Source organism: Anomaloglossus baeobatrachus, chromosome 7, assembly GCF_048569485.1.
Source record: "Anomaloglossus baeobatrachus isolate aAnoBae1 chromosome 7, aAnoBae1.hap1, whole genome shotgun sequence".
Lineage (NCBI taxonomy): Eukaryota > Metazoa > Chordata > Amphibia > Anura > Aromobatidae > Anomaloglossus > Anomaloglossus baeobatrachus.
In genome coordinates this window covers 245,483,983-245,508,860 of record NC_134359.1, presented here as the reverse complement: position 1 = coordinate 245,508,860, position 24,878 = coordinate 245,483,983, and the positions used below count along the sequence as shown (strand labels likewise).

At 46.4% G+C, this 24,878-nt stretch overlaps 1 protein-coding gene across 2 annotated transcripts in view; it reads right to left on the bottom strand.

Moving 5' to 3' along the window:
- VWA3A (von Willebrand factor A domain containing 3A) overlaps window positions 1-24,878 on the bottom strand; it is a 223,666-nt gene that overhangs the window by 108,518 nt on the left and 90,270 nt on the right. For both annotated transcript variants that reach the window (XM_075318003.1, XM_075318002.1), the window contains exons 15-18: window positions 15,357-15,437; window positions 9,267-9,361; window positions 8,287-8,406; window positions 4,885-4,959 (exon numbers count right to left, since the gene is read on the bottom strand). In XM_075318003.1, the coding sequence (XP_075174118.1) occupies window positions 4,885-4,959; window positions 8,287-8,406; window positions 9,267-9,361; window positions 15,357-15,437 (371 nt within the window). The remainder of the gene's footprint in view (window positions 1-4,884; window positions 4,960-8,286; window positions 8,407-9,266; window positions 9,362-15,356; window positions 15,438-24,878) is intronic.

The following is a 24,878-nucleotide window of genomic DNA, read 5'->3' as shown; positions in this document are numbered from 1 at the left end:
CTTGAACATGTGGCCACCAGGCGTCGCCAAAGCGGGAGAGCCTGCCACCGACCGAGGATGCGGCTAGGGGATGCCGAGAGTCATGAGGAGGCCGCCTTGGAGGCAGTGCCTCCTTCGGCCTTTTGGGGGCGTGACTTGGACCGCCACGCATAGGAGTTCCTCTGGCCTTTCTCCGGCCTGCTGGATGAAGAGGATTGGGGCTTGGCGGAGGGACGAAAGGACCGAAACCTCGATTGTATTTTCCGTTGCTGAGGTCTCTTAGGTTTGGACTGGGGTAAGGAGGAGTCCTTTCCCTTGGATTCCTTAATAATCTCATCCAATCGTTCGCCAAACAAGCGGTCGCCAGAAAACAGCAAACCGGTTAAGAACCTCTTGGAGGCCGAGTCTGCCTTCCATTCGCGCAGCCACATGGCCCTGCGGACTGCCACAGAGTTAGCGGATGCCACAGCTGTACGGCTAGCAGAGTCTAGGACTGCGTTCATGGCGTAGGAAGAAAAAGCTGACGCTTGAGAAGTCAAAGACGCAACTTGCGGAGCAGAATTGCGTGACAGCATTAATCTCAGTCAGACAAGCTGAGATAGCTTGGAGTGCCCACACGGCTGCAAAGGCCGGGGCAAAAGACGCGCCCGTGGCCTCATAGATGGACTTCACCAGGAGCTCTATCTGCCTGTCAGTGGCATCCTTTAGCGATGAGCCATCTGCAACCGATACCACGGATCTAGCCGCCAATCTAGAGACTGGAGGATCTACCTTGGGACATTGAGCCCAACCCTTAACGACTTCAGAGGGGAAGGGGTAACGCATGTCAGTGAGGCGCTTAGTAAAGCGCTTGTCCGGAACCGCTCTGGGCTTCTGGACAGCGTCTCTGAAGTTAGAGTGATCGAAAAACGCACTACGTGTACGTTTGGGGAACCGAAACTGGTGTTTCTCCTGCTGAGACGCCGACTCCTCTACAGTAGGAGGCGGGGGAGAGAGATCCAACACCTGGTTGATGGACGAGATAAGATCATTCACTAAAGCGTCCCCTTCAGGTGTATCAAGGTTAAGGGCGACGTCAGGGTCAGAGCCCTGAGCTGCGACTTCCGCCTCGTCCTCCAGAGAGTCCTCAAGCTGGGAACCCGAGCAGCGTGAAGAAGTCGGGGAAGATTCCCAGCGAGCCCGCTTAGCCTGTCTAGGACTGTGGTCCGGGCAGGAGTCCTCCACGTGAGACCTAGGGTCCAACCTGGGAGCGCGCTGCGGCGCGGACCGAGAGGGGCCTGGAGGCGACGCTCCAACAGGGGCCGGGGCTTGTGTAAGGACCGGTCTGGACTGCAAAGCTTCTAGCAGCTTGGCAGACCATTTGTCCATAGACTGAGCCATGGATTGTGAAAGTGACTCAGAGAGTTTCTCAGCAAAAGAGGCGAACTCTGTCCCTGCCGCCTGGACAGGGGGAGCAGGGGGTCTACATGAGCCGAGGGGCCCACTAGTGACCGAGGCTCCGGCTGAGCAAGCGAAACAGGGGTTGAGCATTGCTCACAGTGAGGGTAGGTGGAACCCGCAGGTAACATAGCCCCACAAGAGGTACAGGCCGCAAAAAAACCCTGTGCCTTAACAGCTTTGCTCCTTGTGGACGACATGCTGTTGTCTCCTAGGAGAATGATCACTGAGGGTATATGGGAAAGGGGTATACAGCCCGACCAAACAGATATATATATATATATATATAAATATGTATCTATTCCGGCACCCTAGGGAGCCCAGCACCGGGTGACCGGTGTGGCTTACCGACCGCTAACCAGCGGAGTGTGTGTCCTCCAGATTCCCTGCCTTAGGTCCCCCGGAGCTGCAGAGCTCTTCACTGAGAATCCTCCACCGGCAGAATGCCAAAAAATGGCTGCCGGAGCTCTCAGGGGAGGAGTGGAGCCGTGGGCGGCGCCAGGAAAGTGCGGGAATCTGAGGTCCCCACAGTGATCAGTGAGGGGGGAGGAAACATGCAGGATGCTCCAGCCCTCATATCCGACGTCAGGTCGGCAGTCCCGCCCTTACCCCTGACAGGCAGGCCCGGGGGCGGGATTTTTGCGACTAGGCTGCGATGAAGCCGGGGACTAAATTTGAGACCGTGCCCGACAAGCAGGCACGGTCGGCGCGGAAGTCCACCGGCCTTCTCAATTCAGCAGCTGCCGCAGTGTCCGGGAAGAAGGTGCGCTCCCTGCACAGTCCCCAATGGGGACACAGAGTACCTTTGAGTTGCAGGGCCCGGTCCCTGAGGTTGAATAGACTCCGGTCCGGCAGATTCCCACAGGGGCTGCGGAGGGAGCACGGTCCCAGTAAATGGATGACCGCTCAGGATCCCACTTCTCCCAGAGCCGCTAAGGGATGGTGAAGGAGACGGCATTAGGCTCCGGCCTTTGTACCCGCAATGGGTACCTCAACCTTAACAGCACCGCCGACGTAGTGGGGTGAGAAGGGAACATGCCGGGGGCCCCGTGGGGGCCCTCTTTTCTTCCAACCGACATAACTAATATGAGAATGCATGAGTGGATGTGTGCCTCCTTCCACACAAAGCATAAAACTGAGGAGCCCGTGATCCACGGGAGGGTGTATAGGCAGAGGGGAGGGGTTACACTTTTTAAAGTGTAATACTTTGTGTGGCCTCCGGAGGCAGAAGCTATACACCAATTGTCTGGGTCTCCCAATGGAGCGACAAAGAAACAGTCAATTGCAAACTTGCTTATTTCATGTTGTACAACTAATTAATGTAATTTAAAAACTTGAGAATAGTCATATAAGCGGTGATAAAAAAAATTTAGGGAACTAAACTTTGCCTTTTGTCACCATTTTCCGGGACGCATAACATTTTTTTCTCATCAATTCAGTTGCGTGAGGGCATGCCTTTTGCATGGTGACCTGATGGGTTTTGTTGATACAAAGTTATCTATACTCCAGTCTTAGCGATTAATCTTCCTGGGAATGTTGTTCATCAAAGTCCAAGAGAAGATTCTCCTTCCAGCAGATAAGATGTCAGCCCTACAGACCGGCATCCAGTCCCTGTGCCGCCCTTCAACTCTTCCTCTTCGATTCTTCATGAGCGTCCTGGGCAAGATGGTGGCGGCCATTGAAGCAATTGTGTTTGCCCTGTTCCACACCAGACCACTGCAGTTGGCACTACGTTCCTACCGGGACAAGTCTGTCCGCTACCTGGATTGTCCAATTCGTCTTTCCCCTGGGGCAGGCAGTCTCTGCTATGGTGGCAGGACTCACCCCTCATTTTTCTCAGGTCATTGGCAGGTAAGTTTTGCTCAGGAATCCATGGTCATGTCCACTCATATAGTGAGAGTTACCGTAGTTGCTTGTGGTCATAACCATGCATACCTAAGCTGCAATGCCCTGCACATGAAGAAAGAGACATGGCTATATCAGAAAATATATACTACATTTATAAATGCAGGTATTTGCTTATATTATTACACCTCCTACATATGGGGATAGGATTTTCCAGATGGGAATAACCCTTCAAGCAAAGTGACTCCAACTCTTGCAATCTATAATGACAGCTATTAAGGCCTATACTTAAAGTATATTTTTAAATTATTTTACTAGGAAATGCTCTTTAAAAGGGATTGCCCAGGATAGATCATCAATATCTGATTAGTGGGGGTGCAACAGCAGGGTCCCAAGATGATCAATTGTTCCTGGTGTCGGCAGCGGCCCAATGTTCTCAGAATCGGAGCTGCACAGAACAGATGTCAACTGTATAGTGGCTGCGGCTGGTTACTGCACATCCTCCTCCTTTTGAGCAGTATCTGGCTGTGGCAACCATATACCGTGATTTTCCAAAAATAAGACACTGTCATATTTTTTTTGCCCCCCCCCCAAAAAAAGCACTAGCGCTTATTTTTGGAGGAGGTCTTACGGTTGGGGGGGAAGTTTACCCCCCAAGAAAGCAGACCCCCCCCCCACTTCCCAGGAGACTCATACTTACCAGACCCCAGATGTCTGCGTGGCTCCCAGGTCTTCCCTATGATCTCCGGTGGGTGGTGCACGCCATCCTCCCCTTCTTCTGGCTGACACACTCACACACAGCAGATCACACACACGCATTCATCTCACATCCAGCGTTAAACAATGCGCTTGGCCGCAGGGAATGATGGGAGGAAGTCACATGTGTCCCGCAGGTCCTGTAAGCAAGCATTGCAGCAGGTCCTTGCGCTCCACCGCACAGCCTCTCAGGATTCTGCCAGCGAGAAGAAATCGGTGTCGCTGGTGAGTATCTGTGCGATCCGATGTGTGTGTGATTCGATGTTTGTGTGTGCGATCTGATTGTGTGTGTGATCCGATGTTTGTATGATAGATCTGATTGTGTGTGTGTGAGATCTGATGTGTGTGGGTGTGCGATTCACTGCAGGGCCGCGTTAGGTGAGTGTGATTCCGGGGTGTCTGCTTTCTATATTGAAGTGTCCTGCAGTATCTGTAACTTTTTTAGCTGCACGGACACTTCATTATTGATCCACGACAATGCCTTCTTTTCGGGGGAGGGCTTATATTTAAGCCTTGCTCTGAAAATGCTGAAAATCCCGGCTAGGGCTTATTGTTGGGGAGTTCTTATTTTTGGAAAAACACGGTAGTTGACAAAGCTGTGTTGTGCAGTTCTGCGACTAAGCACTTCCCCCCACCATCACTGGGAACAGCTGATCGGTGGAGGCACCAGTTATTGCAAACTCACCGGTCAGCTATTGATGACCAATCCTAAAGATAGGCCGTCAATATAAAAGTCTAGTACAACCCCTTTAATAATTTTCTTCATATTACTTTTTTCTAACTGCTCCTGTTACTGCTACAATTGTAATTATCAAATTATTGAGCCTAATGCACATGAAATAATCTATAGAGAGTGGGACGACCTACTTCCATGCATTCTGCAAATTTTCAGATGTCATTGGCACCATTCCTTCCTTCCAAACGTGTATATCACTCCCAAATCTGCAAGATATAAAGTAGTAATTAGTAACTATAATATTAAATTGTAGAGATGAATTAAAAGATTTCAACTACCCGGATCAGTCTTCTGGTTAGATGCTCTGAGACTGCATTCAGTTCTGCGCTTACAATGCTCTACCGGGCATCGTGGGCACATCTGCAGCTTAGTACGCCCCTGCGACATCATGCCTTGTTAGTTGTCACGGTCGTCTCTCTTCTGTATGAGACTAGTGGCAGGTTCAGGGCTAGAGTCTTGCATTTGCCATGTAAGACTCTTTATTAGGCCTCTTTCACACGTTCGTGAAAATCACGCACGTTTTTCACGGACGTGTCAGAGGTGCATTTTGCCCTCCGTGAGCCGTGTTTATTGCCTATGTGTGTTCTACGTGTGTTATCCGTGATAACACACGGAGAACGGGAAATTTCTACTCACCTGTCCCTGGCGTCGCTGTCCGTGGTGCTGATCTTTGGTCTCCGGTCCTGCCGACTCCCCGCTGCTGTTGCTTCCGGCCGCAGTGAAGTGAATATTCAATGAGCATAATGAGCGGCGGTCGACAGCAATTGACAGCAGCGGGAGAGACAGCAGGGCTGAAGAAGGTGAGTAATGTTTTGTTTTTTTCTCCCAGACACATGTCTTTTCTCCGGTGCGTGTAACATGGAACACATCCGTGTGGTCCGTTTGTGTTACGTGTGACCCGTTTGCGTTCCGTGTGACACCCGTGATGCCGGAGAGAAAAACGGACATGTTGCCGTGAGAAACACATGGACACACGTATGTACGGAACGGACACACGTTCCGTGCGTAAATACATACGTGTATCCAAATCCATTGGAATACCTAGGTCTACGTGTGTACGTGTCTCCGGTACGTGCGGAAACTGACCAAACACGTACCGGAGGCACGGACGTGTGAAAGAGGCCTTAAATGTAGTTTCCTTTCTTTTGACGAGCATAGGGTTAATGTCAGTTTCTCCTTGTCAGCAGCATTCTCATTACCTCTCCTCAGGTGCTTCCAGTTTGGGACCACTCCCAGTCCCTACATATATATCATCTTTTCTCAGTAGAGGAGGCCGGTTATTCTGATCCATTTGGAAGCTGGGCCTTGAGGTGGAAGGAGCTTGTGGAGCACTTATCGTAAATAGCTGAGTAGGTTGCAGTCCTGGTTCTCACTGCAGTGGTATGTTGAATCTTAGTCGTTTGTTGTTATCACCTGCCTGTCTTTCCTTTGCCTGGTGTGAGGTTAGTGTCCCTCACCTGCCAGCTCACTAGCTAGGGTTCTTACAGGGTCTCTGGTATCCTTTTCGGCGACAGGTGCAGAACCTGTATAGTGACTGACTATGAGTCCAGGGTAGAGCTGCAGGTGAGACCAGGAGGTGTCCCATCTTCCCCCTTACTATCGCTAGAACCCTCCATTGTTAGACTGTACCCGGTGTACCCCTTGTTTTGTTGTGTGTTGCACTGTATGCCAGACTTCCCTTAGTCATCAACGTGACATGATGTTGCAGGCCTAATAAGCAGAGGAAGATCCCAGGATGCTGGGTAGAAGACTGACAGCACAACATAAAAACTGCCCTTCTCCGGCTGCCATGAAAAACAAAACTGGACGAGAGACTGGAGTAGTTTGATTTTTTTTCTCATCTTCATGAAAAAAGTCAATAAAAGAATAATACCTATCTTTCTCAGGACTTTTGGGAAGATATATCCAGCTAGCTGAACCAGTTTTATGATTGAAAAAAGTCACAAATTTTGTTGTATGTCTGTCTTACTTAAATAAAGAACACTTTTTGATTTTATGTGGTTCTTGCACTTTTCTAAATAGTAGATAGGGTGTAGAAGGATGTATGGGGCCAACCTCAGCCCTTACTAAAGTGTAGTGGAAATCTACAAAGCACATAACTATGTAGATTTAAGTTTGTGACACTCGGACGGCCAACAGGCATCTGATTAAGAAGTGCATAGGAAATGCCAGTCTAAGTAATCTCCACCTAATATTGTTAACAATAATACTTCAGTACCCTCTTTTCTTCTACTGTTTATCCAGATTACACTGGTACAGCTACTTCACGTGTGTTACATGAAAGAATGGAAGAGAACCTGTGCCATCCTACTTACCTGCAGGTATAATTTGCTGGTAAATAGTGTTTAAATTGAGAATGGCTCCCTTACTGAGTCATCAACTAAAGTGAGAAACTGGAGTTTTATTCTCCCTGCATCTGCTTGCTTTTGTTCTCCCTGCAGCTGCTTGCTTTTATTCTCCTAGCAGCTGCTTGCTTTCAGTCACTGGAAAGTTGCATGGAGCTGTAAGTCACCGCTCACTATATAGTGAGCAAGCTAAAAGGCAGATTGATTGAGAGTCTGCTCTGCACATACGCTGCACACCTGACTGTCAATCAATCTGTCATGCAGTGATTATAGTATGCTCACTGATTAGTGAACGGTGACTGTTAAAACCCATTGCACCATGACTGAAAACAAGCGGCTGGAAGTAGAATACAACTTCCTTTTCTCCCTACACCCACCGCACCAGAAAGCCTACTGTCACGGTTCCGCCTCCCCGTCCACATGGCTAGGGGGCGGAGCCTTCTCCCGAGCCTCACTTCCGGAGCTTGGATGCTTTAAAAACTGACATCTCCAGTGAACCAGCGCCGGCTATAAGCTTAGCGCTGCTTTGCCTGTGATTGCTGGTCCTGTAAGTGTTATCCTCATCCGTCTGTGCCTGTGCCCCTGTGCCCTGTCTGTGTTCCGTCCCCTAGTCATTCCCCCATTCCTCTGTCCCCTCTCCTACCTCTCCACTCGGTTGCTTCCTCTGGTACTGACCTCGGCCTGACCTCGACTCTGCTTCTGCTCTTTCCTCCGGTCCTCCTTCTGCCCGTATTGTTTGACCCAGCCTGCCTGACCATTCCTCGCACGCCCCGCAGCTCTGCTCCCCAGCTGTGCTGTGAGGCAGTGTACGAGCACACACTGTGTATCTACTTCCTGGTTCTTGTTGCTCTGTGTAGTGTCTTCTGCTGCAGAGCTCCGGCTCGCCCTGGTGGCAGCTTGACACCTACTACATAGCATTTAAATGCATTTTACCTCGAGATTTCCACTATATCTGCTGGTGAGTAGCATTTCTGGATGTGACAGGTTCCTTTTAAAGTTTAGGTATACATTATTTACAATGGGAAACATCATATATTGGCTTGTGAGTACTGCAAAAATACCAACCGTGTGAATATCACAAGCAGACAGTTAAATGCAACTTTTTCTCGGTAAGGAATAATAGATATTGCACTGACATGACTTATAAGTGGGGTGAGACTTTAACTATAAAAAAAAGACAAAACTTACACTATAATGTTAAATAAATCCTTATTTGCCATTTGTTCTTCCAGTAAAAGCCGCAGAGAATGCTGAATGTGAATAATGTGCAAGGCGTTCTCGAGGGATAAGTCCACAAGCAGCACAACCCTTTAGGAAAAAGAAAAATATGTAAAAAGCTGAGCTTATACATGAACCATTACAACACTCAGCACATGCGTGCTCCGAACAATACCGAGCTGTGTTATGTATATGATGAGAAACTGACCGATGGCGTATGTTACTATTGTAAATGAAAATTGAATATACATTATATAAGGTGTATAGCAAGTACAGTATATATATATATATATATATATATATATATATATATATATATATATATACACACATGTACATATATATTATATATACATACTGTATGTACATGTATATGTATTTTTCAAATACATTCTGTTGCCACTTCTGCCTGAGCTGTCTGCTCATCCCCATCACGTAGCCCAGGCTGCAGCAGCCTCTGATGTCCTGTCAAATTCCGTAATTGGAAGTTGACCCGGCATCACCAAGGCATGACCCAGTCTCAATGAGAGACTGGGCTGTGGGCGGAGTTTCATCGCACGTCACAGCCCAGCATTTTACGCGTTCTCTCCTTCACTGATTTCCTTAGAGCGCTGCAAGCACGCACAATGCTGGGCTGTGACGTGTGGTGACACTCCGCCCACAGCCCAGTCACTCAGGGAGACTGGGTCCTGCCTCCGTGATGCCCGGTCAACTTCCAATTCCGAAACTTGGCTTGACATCACTGGACATCAGAGGCCACTGCAGCCTGGATCACATCATGGGGGATGAGCAGACAGCGATAGCGCAGCTCACAGGCAGAATTGGCAACAGAAGGTATCTGGAATAAAGCCTTCTTTCTGAGCTTTAAATCAATGTGGCCACTATACATAATAGTGGACCACCCCTTTAAAACTTTGCAGGATTCCATTTAAAGGGAAGTATAAACACACCTTTTTTCACAAACCGTTCCCCATTGTCTTCTGCTTCCCTTTGTAAGCCAGTCTATTCTTTTCTCATAGGTCCGTGCCATTTTGGCTAACTGTTTCTGTTAACCAAACAAATTAAAAAAAACAAACAGCAGAGAACATGTATATAACGTAATAAAAATTCATAAGTAGTGTATATATGCTCTTCACAAACTGATCATCTGTCGGTTATAGGTATGCAATAAAGTAAATGTAACCTGTCACATTGAGCCTGAAGTGCGATCTGCGGGCAGCGTTATATAGCAGGAGAAGCTAAACATACATCTTTTCCATTTTGATTTGTGTTCATTTTAACCTTCGGAGTCCAGTGGGTGGTCTGATTAGTGATTCTCAGGAATCCAGTGGGTGATCTGATTAGTGATTCTTAGGAGTCCATTGGGCGGTCTTATTAGTGATTCTTAGGAGTCCAGTGGGCAGTCTTATTAGTGATTCTTAGGAGTCCATTGCGCGGTCTGATTAGTGATTCTTAGTAGTCCAGTGGGCAGTCTTATTAGTGAATGGCGGTCTTATTAGTGATTTAGGACTCCAGTGGGCGGTCTTGGTGATTACTAGGAGTCCAGTGGACTGTCTTATTAGTGATTCTTGATCAAAGTGGAGAAGGAGAAGGGGTTAAACCCGCGCAATCCGCCAGATAAATGCAGAGGAGATGTTGATAATTTAGAACATTCTTTTATTCCATGGGTCTACACGTTTCAAGGTCTGTGACCTCTTCTTCAGGACCAGTAAATCAACACTACATGTACATACAAATGAAGCTTTTTTATACATGTGGTATCCACAAAGTACCGCCTCCCGGCACTTTGAGAAAAGTCAGAAGGAAAAGAAAAAAACATCTGCATGCATGATACAGCGTTTTTCACAGATATCATATACTTTGTAGAATGCTATTATGCTGGTCATAAAAACAATGTATATGAGAAATACACATTCATAAAATGGAAAATTATAAAATAAACAGAAAAGGAAAGAAAAAAATGTCAAAAATCAGGACACGAACTCCAAGAAAGTTGCCCTTAAGGTAACCTTCGATTTTTGTGGTGTACGCCACCAGTAGTTCTCAAACATCTGTGTATCCCTAAAATTATGTTCACAAGGTTGTGATATATGCGTACAATTAAATAAAACATATATTTAATAAATATATTAAAAACATTTCAATATAGAAAAAATAATAAAGGAAAGAGATGAAATAAAATGATAATAAAAATGTATAATTTGCTGTGAGCTTTTTATATAGAATAAAAATTCTTTCACCCAGGAATATAAAGTGATGTGTATATAAATATATGTGAATAAAAATTTTATAATATGTGTGCTATATTCTTTGTTTGTGTGTTAACAAAAAAGGAAAGAAAACATAAAAAAGGATACTAATAATATCTTTAACCTCTCTAAACACATACTCACAAAGGAAGAAACAGCAGTCCTAAATAAGGGTTTATCCTTTTGTCCGACCTTTTATTCTAAAGACTTTGACTTATACCTGGACTTTCAAAACTTTGTAAGAAAATTGACACTAAAGAGACATTTTGCTATAGAGAAAAAGGATCTCAAAACAGAACAACCTACTTGCTGACGGTCTCCCTAATAATATACTTTCGAAAGATAATAATACTACTATACATACAGATGTTTTTTTGCACACAAATGTAAAAGCGAAATCAAAATTTTATCCTATAGCCAGCAAGGGGCACCATATAAAAACCTTTTGCGATATGGTTTTAGAAGATTTTAAACATCTTGATTCGGGTAATAACAGGATTTTGTCTAATCTTAGTAAGGGTGAAAAAATAGCTCTAAAATCCCTAAAAATGAACATGAACATAGTTATAAGATCGGCTGATAAAGGATGTGGTGTGGTCATACAGGACAGGGTGGATTATATAAAGGAAGCCCACAATATCCTATCGAATGCTGCACAATATTGTAAGACAAGTAAAATGAATTATGACACTGCGGTTATAGCATATAATGATCTAATTACCAGAGCAACTGTAAATAATATTCTTAATAGCACTGAAAATAAATTTCTTATGATTAAGGATCCTAAAATGACCTTTTTATACCACCTCCCCAAGATCCATAAGAATCTTGAAAACCCCCCGGGACGACCGATTATTTCAGGATTTGATTCTTTGACATCAAATTTGGCTGCATTTATTGATGAAATTATGCATGTTCATGTATTAGAACTAAATAGCTATCTGAGAGATTCTTCTAATTTAATAACCATGTTAAAGGATATTGTTTGGAAAGATACATATCACTTTATTACAATGGATGTGTCTGCTCTCTATTCAAATATAGACCATGATTTGGGGTTACTTTGCTTCTCACATTTTGTGGAAAAAGATACCAGGCTACACCCTTTACAAAAAAATTTTGTCCGTGAAGGGATGAGTTTTATACTGAAAAATAACTATTTCACCTTCCTAGATGTACTGTACCATCAGATCCTTGGGACTGCGATGGGTAGTAAAATCGCACCAACTTATGCAAATCTATTTATGGGAATTTTTGAATCTGTTTTTATTGAACAATCTGAATATCAGAACAACATTATACTCTATAAAAGATACATAGATGACTTATTTATAATTTGGGACAATAAGGAGGATAACGTGTCTAATTTTATTTCTCATATAGAAAAGAATAATTGGGGTTTATCTTTCTCCTCTACTATTAATAAGGATACAATAGATTTTCTTGACCTCACAATTGCACACAAGGAAAACAAGATTTTTACTAAGACCTTTTTTAAAAAAGTAGACACAAACGGCTACATACATTTTAATAGCGGCCACTATAATAAATGGTTGCTAAACATTCCCATTAATCAATATCGGAGAATTAGGAAAAATTGTACACTAGATGATGATTTTAAGATACAAGCTGGAGTTTTATATGACCGTTTTAATGAAAAGATCTACCCCAAAAAACTTTTAACCCGAGCTTTTAAAGAAACCAAGAACCTGAGACAGGAGGATTTGATTATAACCTCCAATAAAATGTCTCCTCGTGATGGACCCTCTGATTTTAGCTATAATTTTATTACCACTTTTAGTCATGATAATGCGTTAATTAAGAAGACCCTTAATAAACACGGGGAGATCCTTTTGGGTGATCCTGTGCTTAAGAAGATTCTTCCATCCCATCCAGGCATCACCTACAGGAGAGCCCCGACTATTAGGAATATTGTGGCACCCAGTAGGTTGAGAGTTCTTATTAATTCTAAAGAAGAGGAACGCTCTATTGGGGTCTCAAAATGCTACAGCAAAAATTGTCTATGCTGTACATCCATTGCACACAAAAGAAAGACTTTTGGTACAGCTGAGGAACCAGATAAATATATACGATCAAGGGACATCTCACATGCCATTCTGATTTTGAGGTGTATCTCATTGATTGTGCATGCGGTAAAAAAATATGTAGGAAGGACTAGACAGCCCCTACATAACAGATTAAATTCCCATAGACATAACATCAAGAAAGGGTTCCTCTTACATGGATTGTCCCGACATTGCACTTTGGTACATGGCAAAAAGGCAGACATCATTATAACACCAATTGAACAAATCCCTATTGATACTCCTAATAGAATAGAGGTTTTAAATAAAAAAGAGACCTTTTGTATTTTATAGATTGGATACATTGAAACCAACTGGACTTAATGAAGTAACTGACCTGTTTTACTAATTTGTTGTGCCATTTGGGAGTTTTTATTCATCCTGACTCCTTTTATTATTGTCCCCTTTTTATAGGCTCTATGTATATATTTTTTAGAGAAATAACTGTTTATAGTATGTTTTTATATCTATTAATTTATATGTTGCTCTTCATTATTAATTTATATGTTGCTCTTCAGAATTTAAATAACTGCATACACAGCCACCTTGAACCAGTTATATCCCTGGCGCAGGCGCCTTAGATTTTATTCCCACGGTCCCAGTTCTGGCATCTACTCCGTACCGCTGTACTATGTGTCCTCATGGTAGGGTCAAGAGCATGCGCACACATATTTTTTCCCACGCTCATGCCCGCTAATAACCTTAAGCTCGTTGATACTATGATCCTCTTTGAAAAAGAAAAAAGTAAATACCACATTCCTTTTTTAACACACAAACAAAGAATATAGCACACATTATATTATAAAATTTGTATTCACATATATTTATATACACATCACTTTATATTCCTGGGTGAAAGAATTTTTATTCTATATAAAAAGCTCACAGCAAATTATACATTTTTATTATCATTTTATTTCATCTCTTTCCTTTATTATTTTTTCTATATTGAAATGTTTTTAATATATTTATTAAATATATGTTTTATTTAATTGTACGCATATATCACAACCTTGTGAACATAATTTTAGGGATACACAGATGTTTGAGAACTACTGGTGGCGTACACCACAAAAATCGAAGGTTACCTTAAGGGCAACTTTCTTGGAGTTCATGTCCTGATTTTTGACATTTTTTTCTTTCCTTTTCTGTTTATTTTATAATTTTCCATTTTATGAATGTGTATTTCTCATATAAATTGTTTTTATGACCAGCATAATAGCATTCTACAAAGTATATGATATCTGTGAAAAACGCTGTATCATGCATGCAGATGTTTTTTTCTTTTTTCTTCTGACTTTTTTCAAAGTGCCGGGAGGCGGTACTTTGTGGATACCACATGTATAAAAAAGCTTCATTTGTATGTACATGTAGTGTTGATTTACTGGTCCTGAAGAAGAGGTCACAGACCTTGAAACGCGTAGACCCATGGAATAAAAGAATGTTCTAAATTATCAACATCTCCTCTGCATTTATCTGGCGGATTGCGCGGGTTTAACCCCTTCTCCTTCTCCACTTTGATCTGCAAACACGTGGGGCCGCTGCAGCCGCCATTATCTGATGCTATCTATGGTGGTTGTGACCTCTCACAACCTGAATCGGTTTGTGATATATGCTTAACCGTATGTGTAATCTGGTAAAACCCTATCAGCGCTTCTCTTTTCTAGTTTCCTTATTAGTGATTCTTAGGAGTGCAGTGGGTGGTCTTATTAGTGATGGGCGGTCTTATTAGTAATTCTTAGGAGTCCAGTGGGCAGTCTTATTAGTGATTCTTAAGAGTGCAGTGGGCGGTCTTATTAGTGATTCTTAGGAGTCCAGTGGGTGGTCTTATTAGTGATTCTTAGGAGTCCAGTGGGCGGTTTTATTAGGGATTATTAGGAGCCCAGTAGGCGGTCTTCTTAGTTATTGACAGGTTGTTTTTTTTTACATACTAGCTGGAAAGGGGGCTTTACACGATAGCGATATCGGTACCGATATCGCTAGCGTGCGTACCCGCCCCCATCGTTTGTGCGACACGGGCATATCGCTGCCCGTCGCGCACAAAATCGCGCTCCCCCGTCACACGGCTTACCTGCCCTGCGATGTCGCTCTGGCCGGCGATCCACCTCCTTTCTAAGGGGGCGGGTCGTGTGGCGTCACAGCGACGTCACACGGCAGCCGGCCAATAGAAGCGGAGGGGCGGAGATGAGCGGGACGTAAACATCCCGCCCACCTACTTCCTTCCACATTGCCGATGGAGGCAGGTAAAGAGATGTGCCTCGCTCCTGCGGTATCACACATAGCGATGTGTGCTGCCGCAGGAATGACGAACAACATCGCTTATGAGAGGTAAACGTTTTTTTCTTTGAGGACAACCTCTTTGCGGCAAACGATTTTGGCCGCTTTTGCGATCGTTTTAGGTCACACATAAGTGTCACAAACTGCGATATCGTTAATGACGCCGGATGTGCGTCACTAACGATGTGACCCCGACGATAAAACATTAACGATATCGTAGCGTGTAAAGCCCCCTTAACTCCCGGTCACACTGGACTCCTAGGTTTGAGCACAAATTAAAATTGAAAGCAATTTACAATTTCTACTGAATTTTTTCCCTTAAAGCTATTTATCAAGTTTCCATCCTAGAACATTTATATTTTACAGCACGAATATTAAAAATGTGCAACTCGGTCATCAGTGTACTGTAAACAAGTGTCAGAAAAGTTACCTGATAATCATAAAGCACTGGGGGATCCACATGTATATTTTTAATAGTTCCATCATGCCATTCAAACTGCATCATTGCTCGCTAAAAAACAAAACTAATTATACAAGCTGTAAAACAATATAAAAGATACATTCTACACACTCGTATATACTTAGAAATAGGTACAATAAAAAATTAGAAATAAACTTTCTTTTGTAAGTTAATTAATAAACCTTATTTTTTTCGGACTAGAAGACTGGACACAAAAAGGTTAAGATCTCAGAAAAAAAAAAACAATTTTATACAAATAAAACTTCCCCAGAGGTCAAAAGGAAGTGAAAAAAAGAGAATTTTGTTTACTTACCATAAATTCTTTTTCTTATAGTTCCGTCTTGGGAGACCCAGACCTTGGGTGTTTAGCTTCTGCCTCCGGAGGACACACAAAGTACTACACCTAAAAGTGTAGCTCCTCCCCCTGAGCTTATACACCCCCTGGTGAGCCAGTCCCAGCCAGTTTAGTGCAAAAGCTGAAGGAGAATAGCCACCCACAAGTAGAACAGAGCAAGAGCCGGAACAACCGGAGACTCTGTCCACGACAACAGCCGGTGAAAACACGCGGAACAAGGAAATTGCCAACAGGCAACAGGGAGGGTGCTGGGTCTCCCAAGACGGAACTATAAGAAAAAGAATTTACGGTAAGTAAACAAAATTCTCTTTTTCTTTATCGTTCCTATGGGAGACCCAGACCTTGGGACGTTCCAAAGCAGTCCCTGGGTGGGAAATAAACAGAAAAACTAAGAAGTAGGCAGACCCTAACTTCACAAATGGGCGACCGCCACCTGAAGGATGCGTCTGCGCAAGCTCGCATCTGCCGAAGCATGAGCATGCACTTGGTAGTGCTTCGAGAAGGTATGCAGGCTAGCCCAAGTGGCAGCCTGACAGACTTGTTGAGCCGTAGCCTGGTGCCTAAAAGCCCAAGAGGCACAGACAGCTCTGGTCGAGTGTGCTTTGATCCCCGGCGGGGGAGGCGCCTGCGTTCTCTGGTAGGCGTCCGAAATGGTCGACCTAATCCAACGGGCTAAGGTCGGCTTAGAAGCAGGGAGGCCCTTGCGCCGACCTGTGGTTAGCACAAAAAGAGAGGTGCACCGCCTAAGCGCAGCGGTGCGAGACACATAGATCCGGAGAGCACGCACCAGATCTAGAGTATGTAGAGCTTTTTCAAAGCGATGAACAGGGGCCGGACAGAAGGAAGGTAAGGTAATGTTCTGGTTAAGGTGGAAGGGAGAGACCACCTTAGGAAGAAAGTCCGGAGTCGGACAGAGAACCACCTTGTCTTGATGAAAGACTAAAAAAGGTGACTCCGAGGAGAGCGCAGCCAAATCAGAGACTCTCCTGAGAGAAGTTATGGCAACCAGAAAGGCCACTTTCTGTGAAAGACGATACAAAGAAACCTCCCTAAGAGGCTCAAAGGGGGGTTTCTGCAAGACTGTGAGAACCAAGTTAAGGTCCCAGGGGTCCAAGGGCCGCCGGTAAGGCGGAATGATGTGAGACGCGCCCTGCATGAAGGTGCGGACCTGAGCCAGCCGAGCGAGACGCCGCTGGAACAGAACTGACAGAGCTGAAACTTGTCCCTTGAGAGAGTTGAGGGACAGTCCTAGCTGCAGACCGGACTGTAGAAAAGACAGAAGAGTCGGCAAGGAGAATGGCCAAGGAGGATGGCCGGTAGAGCGACACCAGGACAGGAAAATTTTCCAAGTCCTGTGATAGATCTTAGCGGAGGAAGACTTGCGCACCCGAGTCATAGTGGAGATGACTTCAGGGGGGATACCAGAAGCCGTCAAAATCCAGGACTCAAGAGCCACGCTGTCAATTTGAAGGCCGCAGAATTCGGGCGGAAAAACGGACCTTGCGAGAATAGATCTGGACGGTCCGGGAGATGCCACGGCATCTCTACGGACAGTTGGAGCAGATCCGGATACCAAGCTCGCCTGGGCCAGTCCGGTGCAATGAGGATGACTCGACGACCCTCCATTCTGATCTTGCGCAGGACTCTGGGCAAGAGAGCTAGAGGGGGAAACACGTAGGACAGACGAAACTGGGACCAGTCCTGAACCAGAGCGTCCGCGGCGAAGGCCTGAGGATCGTGGGAGCGAGCCACGTAAACAGGAACTTTGTTGTTATGACGGGATGCCATTAGGTCCACGTCCGGAGTGCCCCATTTGCAGCAGATCGACTGAAATACTGCCGGGTGCAGGGACCACTCGCCACCGTCCACGCTTTGACGGCTGAGATAATCTGCCTCCCAGTTGTCCACGCCTGGGATGTGGACTGCGGATATGGTGGACCTGGAGTCTTCCGCCCATTGAAGAATGCGTTGTACCTCCATCATTGCCAGGCGGCTGCGTGTCCCGCCTTGTAGATTGATGTAGGCAGCCGCTGTCGCTTTGTCTGACTGGACTCGAATGTGCCTGCCCGCCAGCAGGTGGTGAAATGCTAGGAGAGCTAGAAGCACGGCTCTGGTTTCCAGCACATTGATTGAAAGGGCTGACTCGGACGGAGTCCAAGTGCCCTGTGCTCTGTGGTGTAGACATACCGCTCCCCAACCGGATAGACTGGCATTCATGGTGAGAATCACCCAGGATGGGGCCAGGAAGGAGCGCCCTTGGGACAGGGAGAGGGGCCGAAGCCACCACTGAAGAGAGCTCCTGGTCCGTGGCGACAGAGCCACTAACTTGTGTAAGGAGGAAGGCCGCTTGTCCCAACAGGGGAGAATGTCCAGCTGCAGGGGGCGCAGATGGAACTGGGCAAAGGGATCAGCCTCCATGGACGCCACCATTTGACCCAGCACCTGCATCAGAGGCCTGAGGGTATAACGGCGGGGCCTCAGGAGAGAGCGCACCGCCAACTGGAGTGACAGCTGTTTGTTTAAGGGCAACTTCACAAGTGCCGGCAAAGTCTCGAACTGCATCCCTAGGTACGTGAGACTCTGGGTCAGAGTCAGAGTGGATTTGGGAAGATTGACAAGCCACCCGAATTGGGCTAGAGTGGCGAGAGTGAGCGAGACACTCCGCTGACAGTCTGCGCTGGATGGAGCCTTGACTAGAAGGTCGTCCAGGTAAAGGAGCACTGCCAACCCCTGGAGGTGCAGAACCGCAATCACTGCTGCCATGACCTTGGTGAATACCCGAGGGGCCGTGGCTAACCCGAAGGGGAGAGCCACGAATTGGAAATGATCTTCTCCTATTGCAAAACGTAGCCAACGCTGGTGTGAAACTGCAATTGGCACATGTAGATAGGCATCTCTGATGTCGATGGACGCCAGGAAATCCCCTTGGGTCATTGAGGCAATGACTGATCGCAGAGACTCCATGCGAAAGTGCCGCACCCGAACATGCTTGTTGAGAAGCTTGAGATCCAGGATGGGCCGGAAGGTACCGTCCTTTTTGGGAACTACGAAGAAAGACTGTGGAAAAAAAGCGCAAATAGGGTCTTACCCCAATATGTATAGGGTAGGGAGGGGGGAGTAACACTCACCAGATGTAGTTGTGAAAGTCACAACTACTATAACCGCATGTGATGTCGATCCACGGCTGCAGCCACCAAACAGTAAAAACCTCTGAACCGTTCCCGGGCGGGAACTGGTACAATTACTCCGTTGGCCTGCAAGGCTGCCACGGCCTGTGAGAAGGCGGCGGCCTTGGAGCAGGGGGAAGTTGAGAGAAAAAATCTGTTTGGCGGGCTGGAAGAGAATTCTATCCTGTAGCCGTGAGAGATGATATCTCTCACCCACTGATCGGAGACTTGTTGAAACCAAGCGTCGCCAAAGTGGGAGAGCCTGCCACCGACTAAGGACGTTGCTGGAGCGGGCAGAGAGTCACGAGGAGGCTACCTTAGTGGCAGAACCTCCTGCGGTCTTCTGTGGACGCGCTTTTGGGCGCCAGTTGGATTTCTGGTCCTTAGCTGAGTTAGCGGACGAGCCGGAGGGCTTAGAGGACGACCAGTTGGAGGAACGAAAGGAGCGAAACCTCGACTGATTCCTACCCTGGGCAGGTTTCCTGGTCTTGGTTTGTGGCATGGAAGTACTCTTCCCGCCAGTAGCTTCTTTAATAATTTCATCCAGCTGTTCACCGAACAGCCGGGAACCAGCAAAAGGGAGCCCAGCAAGGTACTTCTTTGAAGAAGCATCTGCCTTCCACTCTCGAAGCCACAAGATCCTGCGGATAATGAGGGAATTAGCCGAAGCCACCGCAGTGCGGTGAGAAGCCTCTAGCATGGCAGACATGGCATAAGATGAAAAAGCTGAAGCTTGAGAAGTTAAGGCAATTATCTCGGGCATAGATTCCCTGGTGAGGGAATGCATCTCCTCTAGAGAAGCAGAGATGGCTTTGAGAGCCCACACTGCTGCAAAAGTTGGGGAAAACGCGGCCCCCGCCGCTTCATACACGGATTTGGCCAGAAGGTCAATCTGATGGTCAGTGGAATCCTTAAGGGAAGTGCCATCAGCCACCGACACAACGGTCCGGGCTGAGAGCCTAGACACCGGAGGGTATACCTTTGGGGAGTGAGCCCACTCCTTGACCACCTCAGGTGGAAAGGGAAAACGGTCATCAGAACCACGCTTTGGGAAGCGTTTGTCACGACAGGCCCTGGGTTTGGTCACAGCGGTCTGAAAACTGGAGTGGTTAAAGAACACACTCTTTACTCTCTTAGGCGAGGTAAACTGGTGCTTTTCTGCCAGAGAGGGTTGCTCCTCTGATACTGGCGGATTGAGATCCAGTACAGAATTAATGGAAGCAATCAAGTCACTAAGATCTGAGTCACCCTCGGAAAGATCAATGGGGCACATGGAGTTAGCCTCCGAGCCCCCTGTAAAGGCATCCTCCTCATCTTGCGAGTCAGCTCTTGAATCAGAGCCGCGGGATGAGGAGGGAGAGGAAACCCTGCGACTCCTCTTAGGAGGACGGGGTCTGTGTCCTGATGATGAATCCTCTGTGAGCTCCGGTGGACGGAGGTCAGATGATAGGGATCCTAAAGGACCCTTAGCAAGAGCATTAGAGGCACCCTGTGAAGGGGGCTGATGCATATTCATCAAAGTTCTGGACAGAAGTCCCATGGACTCAGCAAAAGACTGGGAGATAGACCTAGAGAAGGACTCTACCCAGGCCGGGGTTTCAGCCACAGGTGCAGAAGCAGCCTGAGAGACCACTGGGGGTGAGACTCCAGGCTGTGGCACCGCCAAGTTAGAGCAGACATCACAATGTGGATAGGTGCTCGGTTCAGGTAGCAGGAGCTTACATGCAGCGCATACAGTATAAAGCTTTGGAGCCTTGCTCCTCGTGTGAGAGATGCTGCTGGAGTGGGGACAGCTTCTACAAAGAGAATGAACCCCAGGGAGTATATACAGAGGTCCACAACCAGAGACCGGCTGTGGCTTACCAGACCGCTGGAAGCGGTGTTGTGTGCCCTCCAGATCCCGAAGCCCGGACCCCCAATGCACAGCACCTCAGCAGGGATGCAGAGTGCAGGATGGCCCAGCGCAGAGTGAACCCTGTCCAAGAAAATGGCCGCCGGAGCGAAGAGAGGGGGCGGGACTTGGGGGCGTCCCTGTAGGAAAACGGGATCTGGAGGCCCATAGAGACCTGCAGGGGAGGAGACATGCACAAGCAGTGGGGAGTGTCCCTCCCCTGTGCAGGACGGCCGCCGGGAGGAGCCGTGCCTGTCCCTCTGCATGAGTGACATGCGAGGGCAGTTAACAGAAACTAGGCCTCCGGCGAAGCCGGGGCCTAAATTTGAGCAGTGAGGCCGACGCGCAGGCACCATCGGCGCGGTTCTCGGGCGAAAGCCAGAGAACCCGCCGGAAATGCCAAAATAAATACAGCAAACACACTCTCCCCATACAATAAAGAACAGGGACCCCCAACATATGAACGTCTCAGGTACTTAGCTGCTGAGACGCAGGGCCAGGTCCCTGGGGATGAGTGCTCCTCCGGTCCAGCAGAGTCCTAAAGGGCTGTGGACGGAGACCGGTCTCCTGTCAGGCATGGAGACCGCGCTGACTCCCACTTCAAGCCAGAGCCCAGGAGGGATGGTGAAGGAGCACGGCATGTAAGGCTCCAGCCTTGGAAATCAACCTTACAACACCACCGACACAGTGGGGTGAGAAGGGACATGCCGGGAGTCCAGACGTGGACCCGCACTTCTTCAATCTCTTTCCAAAAAGCAAAAAATCATATGAGAATGCATGTGTGGATGTATGCCTCCTGAACACAAATCGATAAACTGGCTGGGACTGGCTCACCAGGGGGTGTATAAGCTCAGAGGGAGGAGCTACACTTTTAGGTGTAGTACTTTGTGTGTCCTCCGGAGGCAGAAGCTAAACACCCAAGGTCTGGGTCTCCCAAAGGAACGATAAAGAAATATCGTGAAGGGCGGTTATCTAAACTCTTTTTTTTTTCTTTTTACATGCTTTAGATTGCCAGCACAATAGATTGCATCCATTAGAGAAGAATATTCAGTGGCGAGGAGGAGAACTGTGCAGCCATGAATAACTGCACAGTTCTCCCCATTGAAGTAGCTAAAAGCACATCGTATTCAGCTTCTCTGCATTGATTAAACAGGTTAATGCTGGGTAGCAGGAGGAAGAAAAATGTACAACTGTGATCAGCTGAGGGCGGTTGGTTGTTGCCTCCCTGCAGGGAATTTTTAGCAACTTTTTTTTGAGAAATAAGTATATGCTGTGTCTGATAGTGCAGCTCCATTGCAGTACCATGCACTGAGCCCCTAGTATCCTACTCAAAAATTAAGAGAAGGAGCCATAGTAATTTAAACAGTCTTCAAAGTGGCTGGCCCTTAAAGGGAACCTGTCACCAGTTTTTTACCCAGTAAGCTGCGGCCACCACCAGTGGGCTCTTATATACAGCATTCTAACATCGTGTATATAAGAGCCCAAGCCGCTGTGTAAAACATAAAAAAACACTTTATAATACTCACCTAAACTGGTTGCTGAGGTGGATGTGGCTCAGATGGGCGTCTTTGTCCTCCGGTGCCGGCGCCGCCTCTTTCGGCTATCTTCGTCCTCCTCCTGAAGCTTGTGTGCATGACGCGTCTATGTCATACACACTCGCCAGTCCTGCGCATGCGCACTACAAAACTTTGATCTGCCCTGCTCAGGGCAGATCAAAGTGCGCCTGCTCAGGACATGAATGCTGGCCAGTGTGTATGACATTGGACGCGTCATGCACCGTGGTTTTAGAAGGACAACAGAGGTGGCAACAATGATGGCCGAAAGAGGCGGCGCCGGCACCGGAGGACAAAGACGCCCATCTGAGCCAATCAAATTAATTGATTTTATATTTTGATAGGTCAGGCATTTCTGAACACAGAGATACCAAATGTGCATTTTTAAAAAAAATGTAATTGTTTTATTTGCAATGGAGCAAATGGGAGGTAATTTGAACGTTTAGGTTCTTTTCAAACTTTTTTTTTTTTTTTTACTTATTTTACTAGTCAACCTAGGGGACTTTATGACTGCACAGTCCGATCACCTGTGCATTTTTGCTGATCAGAGCTACATCGCTCTGATCAGCAGAAATGCTGATCTGCTGTGAGTAGTGGTGCTCTGATAACTCTCACATGTAGTGTGTAATGGCAGCGTTTGGGGTCATCAGCTGACCCTGCGCTACCATGACAGAGCATTAGCGCCCAGTGATCACGTCAAAGGAACGGCGCGATCCCCGCCGCAGCCATTTAAATCTCGCTGTCAGTGTTTGACAGCACAATCTGAAGGGTTTAATAGGTATGAGTGGATCTCTGATCCACCTGCTCCTGTTAGCTACAGACATATGGTCTTTGGTCGTAAAGGGGTTCTGGAATGCTGTATATAAGAGCTCACTGGCGGTGGCCGCAGCTCATAAGGTAAAAACCTGGTGACAGGTTCCCTTTAAATCAAATTTATGCAGACATATAAAAAATGTTGAAGGGTTCGCAAACTGAGAATCACCACTGTATATGCCTCTGTCAATTGTGAAAACAGCATTACAGAGGTTACGAATGAGGAAGGAGGTGCGCTTCTGATAGTGATAGGCCACCCTGCGTATTGTCACAGTATCCAGGTGCCTTCTGAGACCCCCAGTGTCCAAATTTAATTAGTAATAATAATATTTCTTCATTTATATAACGCTATTAATTCCACAGCGCTTTACATACATTGACAACACTGTCCCCATTTGGGCTCACAATCTAGAGTCCCTATCTGTATGTTTTTGGAGTGTGGGAGGAAACCGGAGAACCCGGAGGAAACCCACGCAAACATGGGGAGAACATACAAACTCCTTGCAGATATTGTCCTCGGTGGGATTTGCACCCAGGACCCCAGCGCTGCAAGACTGCAGTGCTAACCAGTGAGCCACCACAAGACTGCAGTGCTAACCACTGAGCCACTGTGCCACCCCAGTACACAGTGGCTGGCTTAATGGAAGACTGGTAAATATGCAATAGTCTTCTATATTACAATATCACTGTGTAAGGTATTTAAGAATCATCACCGAGGACTATTACAAAAAAATAAGGAAAGAAACAGAAGAAAAAAAAATAATTTCAATTCTCCACCTTTTTCCCCACAAAATGTATTTAGTGAAACCTATAAAATATTATTATATTTGGTATTGATTCATAACCTTGCAAACTAACAAAATATCAAAAATATTCAGTCCATACTGTCTTCACCAAAATGGAATATAAAAAAACAGTCAATTACTATTTTTGGGTAGAATTACCTTTCCAAAAGATGGAATAAAAAGAGGTCAGGGAGTTGTATGGACCCTAAAAAACGGATTTTTGTGTACTCACCGTAAAATGGTTTTCTCTTAGCCATCATTGGGGGACACAGGACCATGGGTGTTATGCTGCCTATCCATAGGAGGACACTAAGTAGATGCAAAAGCATAGCTCCTCCTCTGCAGTATACAACCCCTGGCCGGGCCAGGCAACCTCAGTTTTAGTACACAAGCAGTAGGAGAAAAAAACCAGTAAAAACTTACCTCAACAGAGAAACATGAGAAAAAAAAAAGAGTCATAACCAAATAAGGTACTGAGAGAACCAAGGCCCAACAGGGCAACAGGGTGGGTGCTGTGTCCCCCAATGATGGCTAAGAGAAAACGATTTTACGGTAAATACACAAAAATCCGTTTTTCTCTGACGCCTCATTGGGGGACACAGGACCATGGGACGTCCTAAAGCAGTCCATGGATGGGAAACATAAAAGAAGACAACACAACCCAAGGACTAGGAACCAGTCCCAGACAGCCTGGAGCGCCTACTGAGAGAGGTGCTCTACTGCCGTTTGCAGAATTTTCCTACCCAGATTTGCCTCAGTTGAAACCTGGGTATGGACTCTGTAATGCTTTGAAAACGTATGTAGGCTAGACCAGGTCGCAGCCTTACACACCTGTTCCACTGAAGCCTGATGCCAAATGGCCCACGAAGCTCCAACTGCTCGCGTGGAATGAGCCCGCAGTCCACTAGGATTGGGCTTGAGTTGCAAG